This window comes from Eimeria necatrix, genomic scaffold (genome assembly GCF_000499385.1).
Source record: "Eimeria necatrix Houghton genomic scaffold, Enh_scaff491, whole genome shotgun sequence".
Taxonomy (NCBI): domain Eukaryota; phylum Apicomplexa; class Conoidasida; order Eucoccidiorida; family Eimeriidae; genus Eimeria; species Eimeria necatrix.
In genome coordinates, this window is record NW_013654371.1 from 17,501 (window position 1) to 26,523 (window position 9,023).

The following is a 9,023-nucleotide window of genomic DNA, read 5'->3' on the forward strand; positions in this document are numbered from 1 at the left end:
CTGACACACTAGCCATCTAGTTAGCTCGCCAGCCAGCTAGCCATCTAGCTAGCCAGCTAATTAGCTAGCTAGCAATCTAGCTAGCTAGCTAGTTAGCTAGCCAGCCATATAGCTAGCTAGCTAGCTAGCTAGCCATCTAGCTAGCTAGCTAGTTAGCTAGCCAGCCATATTGCTAGCTAGCTAGTTAGCTAGCTGGCCATCTAGCTAGCTAGCTAGCTAGCTGTGTTGGTAAGTTGCTGGCTAGCTGGGGGCTATGTACACGCTCCCCTCCTTGGAATGGCCAGCTATCCAGCGGCGTTTTGAGCTGTGTAGCTGCCCAGCTAGCTAGATTGCTAGCCAGTTAGGTAGTTACGCAGCTAGCTAGCTAGATAGATAGATAGCTAGCCAGGTAGCTGGCTAGCTAGCTATTTAGCTAGCTGGGTTTCTGGCTAGCTAGCTACGCTCCTCGCACATGGTGTCCTGCGCATAAAGCGTTCCAAACCTCCGCATTTCAAAACTCTAGGGTTTAGGGTTTAGGGTTTAGGGTTCGGGCCTCTACGGGCCCTGGGGGTTTCAGCGGCTAGCCAGAGGAGTGCCCACAAAACTCTAAACCCTAAACCCTAAACCCTAGGCCGTGGGGCCCTTGGGGCCCCCGGGCCCCTGGGGCCCCTGGGGCCCCGGGGACCCCGGGGCCCTTGGGGCTTCAGGGGGCCCCTAGGGGATTTGAAGCCCGCAGAATCCTCTGGGGACTTCAGGGGGTTCTGAAGACCTTAAGGGCCTCTGGGGGCCCCTCAGGGCTCCTGAGGGCCCCTAGGGGCCCCTGGAGGCCCCCTAGAGGCCCTTAAGACCCCGTGGAGACCCTGGAGTCTGGGGCCCCTAGGGCATCCCTGATGCGGCTTCTTTGGGGCCCCAGGGTACAGCAAAAGCAACACAACCCGGGGGCCCCCAAAGCCCCGCAGGGCCTCCAGGGGCCCCCGAGGCCTTTTGGGGCCCCCCAGGGCCCTTGAGGGCCCCCAAGGGCTTTTAGGGTCCTATAGAAACACGAAGGCCGAGGGGTGCCCCCACAGAGGCCTTAAAGGCTCTCTGGGGCCCCCCAGGGGCCCCCAAGGACTCCAAAGATTCCTGGGAACTTAGGGGGCCCCCCGGAATTTTAGAGGCTCCCGAAGACCCCTAGAAGCTCTTGAAGCCCCCAGGGCCCCACAGGGCCCGAAGGACTCATAGAGACTTCCCAGGGCCCCCGGGGGCCCCCAGTACCCATTCAGGGGCCCCCAAAACCCCCAAAATCTCCAGGGGCCCCCAAGGGGGCCCCCAATTGGGCCCCAAGAGGCCCCAAGTGGGCCCCCCGAAGGCCTCGAGAGGCCCCCAAGAGGGCCCCTCAAGGCCTCGAAAAGTCTTCGGGATCTTTGGTGCCCTCAGGGGCCCCTGTTGGGGCCCCGGATGTTCTATAGAGAGCAGCAGATATGTGGCTGTGTACCTTTTGCTGCTGCACTTTTAGCTTCTGGGTCTGGGGCCCCAGGCAGCCCAGCTGCAGCAGCAACAAGTGCAGCAGCAGCAGCTTCAGCAACAGCAGCAGCAGTAATTACAGTAGCAACAGCCTCAGCAGCAACCGCAGCAGCAGGACCAACTGCAGCAGCAGCTGCAGCAGCCTCAGCAGCAGCTGCAGCAGGGAGGGTCACTTGCTGCTTGTACTGTGAGGCCCGTCTGCAGCAAGCTTTTGGTGCCTCTCTAGCTGCATATATTTCTTAATAAACAAACTTTTCATCTTTTTCATCTTTTTAATTATCTCTCTTTTGTCTTTTTGTTTTATTTCCTTGAGATCTCCTGACCCCCCAGGCCTCCGGAGCCCCCCATCGGCCTCTTCACCGAAAAAAGGATTATTTTGAATTAATTTAAAAGACTTTAACACACTTTTTATCTTTCGCAATTCTGGGGGCCCCCGAGGGGCCCCAGGGGGCCCCCAGAGGCCTCCAGCAGGGGCCTCGAGACCCCTGGGGGCCCCCGGGGGGCCCCTGGGTCTCTGGGGGCCCCCCTTGCTTCCTGGTGTGCCCAGACGGTTAGTTGCGGCTGTCTGTCAGCACAAGTAGGATACTTTTGGGTTTTAATTTAATTAATTTGTTAATTTTATAATTTAATTTAAATTATTTGGTTTATTTCTCCCCATAGAGCCTCTGCTGCAGCTGCTCCAGCTGCTAGTCCCCGCTGCAGCCTCGCGCCTCAGGCTGCTGCTGCTGCTGCTGCTGCTGCTGCTGCTGCTGCTCATTCTCCCGTGCTGCACCCCTCCCCGCGGCTCCCCCCGCGCTCCCCTTCCCCGTCCGCGCCTCCGCCTCCCCCGCTGCTGCTGCTGCTGCTGCTGCTGCTGCTGCTGCTGCAATGTCGCTGTTTGCTGCTGTTCCCCTGGCGCCCCCAGACCCCATTCTAGGCCTTGCCCAGGCCTTCAAAGAAGACAAAAACCCTAAAAAGGTGGACTTGGGAGTTGGGGCCTACAGGACTGAAGATGGAAAACCCTACGTCTTCAAGTGAGGCCCCCGCTGCTGCTGCTGCTGCTGCTGCTGCTGCTGCTGGTGCAGCAGCAGCGGCAGTGGCTGCTGCTGGTGAAACAGCAGCAGCTGCTGCTGCTGAAGCAACAGCCGCAGTAGCTGCGGCTGCTGAGGTAGAGGCAGCTGTAGCTGCTGCTGCTGAAGCAGCAGCAGGTGTTGCCGCCGCAGCAGCGGAAGCGGCAGCAACAGCAGCTGCTGCAGGAGTTGTTTCAGCAGCAGCTGCTGCTGCAGTTGATGCTGCAGCAGGAGTGCTGGCAGCAGCAGGAGTGGAAAAGGCCGCAGCTGCAGTTGCAAAAGAAAGAATTGTGTTCTTGCTGCTCCGCATTTAAATTGTTCTTTGGCTATCTTTTGCTGCTGCTGCTGCTGCTGCTGCTGTTGCTGCTGCTGCTGCTGCAGGCGCCTCCGGTGTATCCGTTTTATTTTTGTCCATACTTCTGTTTTCAGACTCACATTAAATGTTTTTTATTTTTAATTTATATTTTTTTATTTTTACTTTTATTTGTATATTCACATTTATTGCACATTTATCTGTATGGGTATGTGTATTGCCGCCAGCGCCATACAAGGGTTAGGGTTTAGGGTTTAGGGTTTAGGGTTTAGGGTTTAGGGTTTAGGGTTTCTTTTCCAGGGCTGTGCGCATGGCGGAGGAGCAGATCATGAGTGACCCCACAATCAACAAGGAGTATTTGCCCATAGACGGACTGCCAGAACTCAAAGAGGCAAGCAGCAGCAGCAGCAGCAGCAGCAGCAGCAGCAGCAGCAACAGCAGCAGCAGTTGCAACTCAAGCAGTAGCAGTAATAGCAGCAGCAGCAGCAGTAGCTGCAGCAGCAGCAGCAGCGGTAGCAGCAGCAGCAGTAGCAGCAGTGGCAGCAGCAGCAGCAGCATAAGCAGCAGTAGCAGCAGAAGCAGCAGTAGGGTCTGTTGCTGCTGCTGCTGCTGCTGCTGTTGCTGCTGCTGGCTTGGCACTTATTGTGTCTGTGCATGCAGATCTGGGCCCATCGATTTTGTTTCTTTTGTTTATTTCTTTTGTCAGTTTTTGTTTCTTCTTGTTTCTTTATCTTTATTTCCTTTTTGTAATTGTTTTATTTAATTTCCTTTTATTTTTATTCTTTTTATTTCTTGCAGCTGACACAAAAGCTGCTGTTTGGCGAAGATCTTGCTGCTGCAGCAGCAGGAAGAATTGTTTCTCTCCAAACCCTTTCCGGGACAGGAGCTTTGCGGCTCGCGGGAGAATTCATTCGCCACTTCGTGCCGTCTGCTCGCGTGCGCGAGGGTTTAGGGTTTAGGGTTTAGGGTTTAGGGTTTAGGGTTTAGGGTTTGGGGTTTAGGTGGGGGGTTCAGGTTTGGGGTTTGCGGTTTAGCGTTTAGGGTTCAGATTTCAGGGTTTGGGGTTGAGAGTTCGGCGTTGGGGGCTGCGGGCCCAGGGTTTAGGGTTTAGGGTTTAGGGTTTAGGGTTTAGGGTTTAGGGTTTAGGGTTTAGGGTTTAGGGTTTGCTTCCACAGGTTACGAGAGGCGTTGACTTTGAGGGCATGATGAAAACCCTTGAAGAGGCCCCTGAAAATTCGGTTGTTGTTTTGCATGTCTGCGCTCACAACCCCACTGGTAAACCCTAAACCCTAAACCCTAAACCCTCGGGTGTCATAACCCCAGATCTTCTCAAAGCAGCTTTGGAATTGGATAATCCGCTTTCTTGTCAAGACTGTGTGCTGCTGCTGCTGCTGCTCGTGCGGCTGCTGCTGCTGCTGCTGCTGCTGCTCTGCTAGTGGGTGATCTTACTGGATGCTGGTGCTCGTGCTGCTGCTGCAGCTGGTGTTACTGTGTGTTCCGTTTTTGCTGCTGTCAAGACTGCATGCTGCTGCTGCTGCTGCTGTTGCTGCTGCTGCTGCTGCCGCTGGCAATATGGGGAGTTAAATTCTCTGGCGCCAGCGTGTGTCTTCTGTTAGCTGATCCTCTGCGTGTCTCTTCCGCCTTCCCTTGCCGACCAGCCTGCTGCTGCTGCTGCTGCTGCTGCTGCTGCTGCTGCTGCTGCTGGTGCAGGGATGGACCTGAGCCATGACCAGTGGTCACGGCTGGCTGGCGTGTGCCGCTCGCGGCAGCTGCTGGCCGTGCTGGACTGCGCGTACCAGGGCTTTGGTTCTGGAGAGTTGGAAAAGGATGTTTTTGGAGTTCGTTTGTTTTGCAAAAGTCTGAAAATTCCCTTTTTCGTGGCCCAGTCCTTCGCAAAGAACTTGGGGCTTTACGGCGAACGCGCAGGCGCGCTGCATGCAGTCTGCGGGGGGCCCCTCGAGGGGCCCCCCGTGCTGTCGCAGCTGAAGGCGTTGGCCCGGAGGGCCTACAGCAGCCCGCCGCTGCACGGGGCCCTCGTGCTGGCGAGGGTACTGGGGGGGGGCCCCCTGCGGACTCAGTGGGAAAAAGAACTCAGTGCCATTTCCCAAAGAATCAAGAACATGAGGCAGCTCCTCAGGGCCAAACTTGAAGGCAAACAAACCCCCGGAAACTGGAACCATATCACCCAACAAGTCGGCATGTTCTCCTTCACAGGACTCACCCGTAAACCCCAAACCCTAAACCCTAAACCCTAAACCCCAAACCCTAAACCCTAAACCCCAGAGCGCGGACCCTAGGGCTTACGCTCTGAAGCCTAAACACTAAGGCCTATGTTTTGACGCGTAAAGCCTAAACGCTAAACTCTGAAGCCTAAACCCTGAAGCCTAAACCCTAAAGCCTAGAGCCTAAACCCTAAACCCTTAAACCCTAAAGTCTAGAGCCTAAAGGTTGACCTGCGCTCATAAACGTAGCGGTCTCCCCTAGGCCTGAAACGGATTTGGGATCAGACGCGCGTGTGTGGGTTGCCGAAACCCTAAACCCTAGAAGGCGCTAAAGGCCCCCGGAAACCCTAAACCCTAGACCCTCAGACAGGTTGGAGATAGAGAAACGGATGAAGATCAAAAAGACAATAAAAAAAGTAGAGATGAAGAGTAAGCAGAAAGAAAAAGAAATAAATAAAAGAGAGACAAATAGAAAAGAGAAAAATAAAGACTAATCTGTCTTTTTTAGTGTCCATTTGTCTCTTCCTGTTTTTTTGTCTTTTTTTGTGCAGCTGAGCAGTGCGAACTTTTAACAAGCAAGTGGCACATTTACCTTTTGAAGAATGGCCGCATCAGCATGGTGGGTCGGGGCCTGGGGTTAGGGTTTAGGGTTTTGGGCTAGGGTTTAGGGTTTAGGGCTAGTGTCCAGGGCTAGGGTTTAGGGTTTGGTATTAAGGATGAGGGTTTGGGGTTATGGGGAACAGCATAAGGCTGGGGTTCAGGACTTAGGGCCAGCCCTTACGGCTTAGACGTAGAGCTGCGAGTCTAGTGTTTAGGGTTTAGGGTTTAGGGTTTAGGGTTTAGTCCGTGTGTGCGCAGGCGGGCGTCAACCACAGCAACGTAGACTACATCGTGACGGCCATAGATGATGTCATAAGAGCAGCACCAGCTCCTTAAGTGTGTCCTTAGGGGCCTCTTAGTATTTCTTTTGGGCCTTTTGTTATCTCCTTTGTAGCCCCCAAGGGCCTCCGTTAGGGCCCCCAAGGGCCCCCTTAGGGGCCCCCTAGGGCCCATTTTGGGGCACCCTAGGGGCCTCTTTGGGGCACCCTAGGGGCCTCTCTGGGGCACCCTAGGGACTCCTTTGGGGACTTTTAGTGTCTCCTTTGCGGCCCCCTAGCGTCTTCCATGGGGCCCCCTAGCGACTTCCATGGGTCCCTCTAGGGTCTCCTATGGGGCCCCTTTGGGGGCCTCTAGGGTCTCATATGGGGCCCCCTAGTACCTCTTTTTTGGGGCCCCCTAGTGTCTCTCTTTGGGGCCCCCTAGTGTCTGCTTTTGGGGCTGTTTGGTGAATTTCTGTCCTTGTCTCTTGGCCCCTTGCTTTCCCTTTTCGTCTTGTGTCCCAAGTGTCTTCTGCAGTGTCTAGACACCCCACCGAGAAGTGTGGGGTTTCACACCTGAGGACTTCGGGACTGTAGATGCTGTCTCCTCAGCCTTAAGTGCCTTGGGGGCCCTTCCTAGCAGCTCTGGGGGGCCCCCAAGGATCCTTAGAAGGGCTCTACCACGTGGGGGCCCTCTTGGGGGCCCCCCACGGGGAAGGGCCCCCGACAGGTAGGGGGGCCCCCACCCTTAGGGGCCCTTAGCAGGTGGGGCCCCCTTAAGAGCCCCTACCAGGTGGGGGCCCTCTGGGGGCCCCAATCTGCTGGTGGCCTTTCTGGGGGCCCCCACTTGGTGGGGCCCACTAGGGGGCCCCATTTGGTGGGGCCTGCCGGGGGGCCCACAGGGGCCCCCGGCCGCAGCGGCTGCGCCTCTAGGCAATTTGGGCATTTGTGGTATGACTGCAGTTGGGTGAAGTAGAGGGAGAAGATAAAATGGAAAAAAGGCAAAAGAAAAGATATGAGAGAGAGACAAAAGAAACGAGACAGAGTCTTTCATTATAGGGTTTTTAGAAAGGCAAAAAGAAGAAATGAGACAGAGACAAAAGGAACGGAGACAGAGCCTTTCAGTATGGGTTTTTAGAGACAAAGAGACCCAAAATTAGCTGCAAACAGACACAAAAGCAGCAGCAAACCGCAGCAGCAGCAAACCCCACAAGACAGCTGCGGATACACCGCATGCATGCAACACTTGTGGGGTGTCTGTACAGCTGATTGAGACAAACCAGAGAATGTAAAGAAGACAAATAAGCTCTACGGGACTCTCTTTGGCATTTAATCCAAAACTAATTTGGACAAGAGGAGACAGTGTCGCGCCGCCTTCGAAGGCTTCTGCTGCAGCAGCAGAAGCAGAAGCAGCAGAAGCAGCAGCAGCAGGAGCAGCAGCAGCAGAGGCACAGCAGACGCAGCAGGAGCAGAAGCAGCAGCAGCGAAAAAACACACTGGAACAGCACGCGGGTAGCTAGTGGCCTGCATGCAGTGTCTTGTTTTCTTTTCGTGATCTTATTTTTGCTTCTTTTGTGTCCTTTTCTTTTAATATTTCTCCTTTCCTTTTCATTCTTTTTGCGCATTCCTTTTTGTCTCCTTACTTCTTTTTCCTGTGAACTTGCTATTCTTATTTCTTTTTTATTATTATTTCTTTTTTTGTCCACCACTTTCTTTTCCATTTTTTCCATTCTCTTGTCTTTAATCTCCCAATTATTTTTTCTTGAATTTCCCAATTGTGGGTCCCTCTGCGCCTCTTGTGGTGCCCAATAGCAGGCAGAAGGATAAAAATATAAACAAAAATAGATAAGTAAATCGACAAGGATAAACGATTTGCAGCAGTTGCAGTTAAACAAATGTATTAGAATAGTAAATATGCATATTCATTTGTGTGTTATTCTTTTGTTAGCTAGATGCAGATATTTGTGCATTTTTGCAAAAGTGAAAAAGTGCATATTAAAGCACTATGCATACCTTTGCGATAACAACTACTTAAATGCCATTTGTCACTTTTCTGGTTTTTACAAGAATGTTTAATTGTACTATTTGGCCAAAAGGTATTAAAAAGTGCTCCCTGTTGCGCATGCAGAGATAAACAGTTATTTTGAAAGCCTAAGTTCGGGCAAGAGAACTAAATGCATAATTAATAAATATCAAATAGGGCCATTCATGTCTTCGCTGAAATAGTGCAAATCTACTGCTCTGAAATTCCCCAAAAAGAAAAGAAACAAACGGCTGCATCCACACCGTGGGGAACTCGGCAACCATCTATCTATAGAAATATGCCGATAAATGTATTAATATACATATTTATATAATATGTATTGTATACACGTGTGTCTATATATGCATATTATTTATATATACATGATAATGTGCGTATGTACATATACGCATATATATATTCATGTATATGGATGTATATATATATATATGCATGTATAGATATAAATCCATACACACATGTATGTCGATGTGCACCCGTATATATCGGCATATGTATATCCCTCCATATATGTGTACATGCATATGTATATATGCACATACATATATATGTACACATATATATAGATATATATTTATACAATCATGTATGCATACTGATATAAATGTGAATATGTGTCCCATATATATATATATATGCGTATATATTATATAAAATAAATAATAATATATACGTATATGTATGCATGTATGTGTATATGGGTGCATGCGAACATGCACTTACATGCAAACATTCAAATTTATAAATTTGTGAATGTGCGAAAGCTTGTATGTGATGTCCACTCCTATAAAGATATTCCCATACATATAGTCAAGTCTACATATGTACATATATATATATATTTTATATGTATGCGTATATTATTAAGTGGCTTACTGTGTCTAAACACAGTAAGCCACTTAATAATATTATACGCACACATATAATATGAACACGCAAATATACACATACAATATATAAATAAATGATATTTAAAATATACTAATATAAAAAATATATATGTACAATGTGTAATATATATATATATATTCATATCTACGCTGCCTTGAAGGCAAA

At 50.7% G+C, this 9,023-nt stretch overlaps 2 protein-coding genes across 2 annotated transcripts in view; one reads left to right on the top strand and one right to left on the bottom strand.

Annotated features, from left to right (window-relative positions):
• ENH_00058060 (hypothetical protein) overlaps positions 1–489 on the bottom strand; it is a gene marked incomplete at both ends in the record, with an annotated part of 2,102 nt that extends 1,613 nt beyond the window's left edge. The window contains one exon of the mRNA XM_013581790.1: positions 482–489. Coding sequence (XP_013437244.1) covers positions 482–489 — 8 coding nt within the window. The remainder of the gene's footprint in view (positions 1–481) is intronic.
• A 1,860-nt stretch (positions 490–2,349) lies between these two features.
• Positions 2,350–6,002, top strand: ENH_00058070 (aspartate aminotransferase, putative; the record flags this gene model as incomplete). Its single annotated transcript, XM_013581791.1, has 7 exons — positions 2,350–2,495; positions 3,145–3,198; positions 3,660–3,780; positions 4,020–4,119; positions 4,555–5,067; positions 5,618–5,685; positions 5,925–6,002. 7 exons carry the CDS (start codon positions 2,350–2,352, stop codon positions 6,000–6,002), a joined length of 1,080 nt encoding a protein of 359 aa, XP_013437245.1.
• Between the last annotated feature and the right edge of the window lie 3,021 nt (positions 6,003–9,023).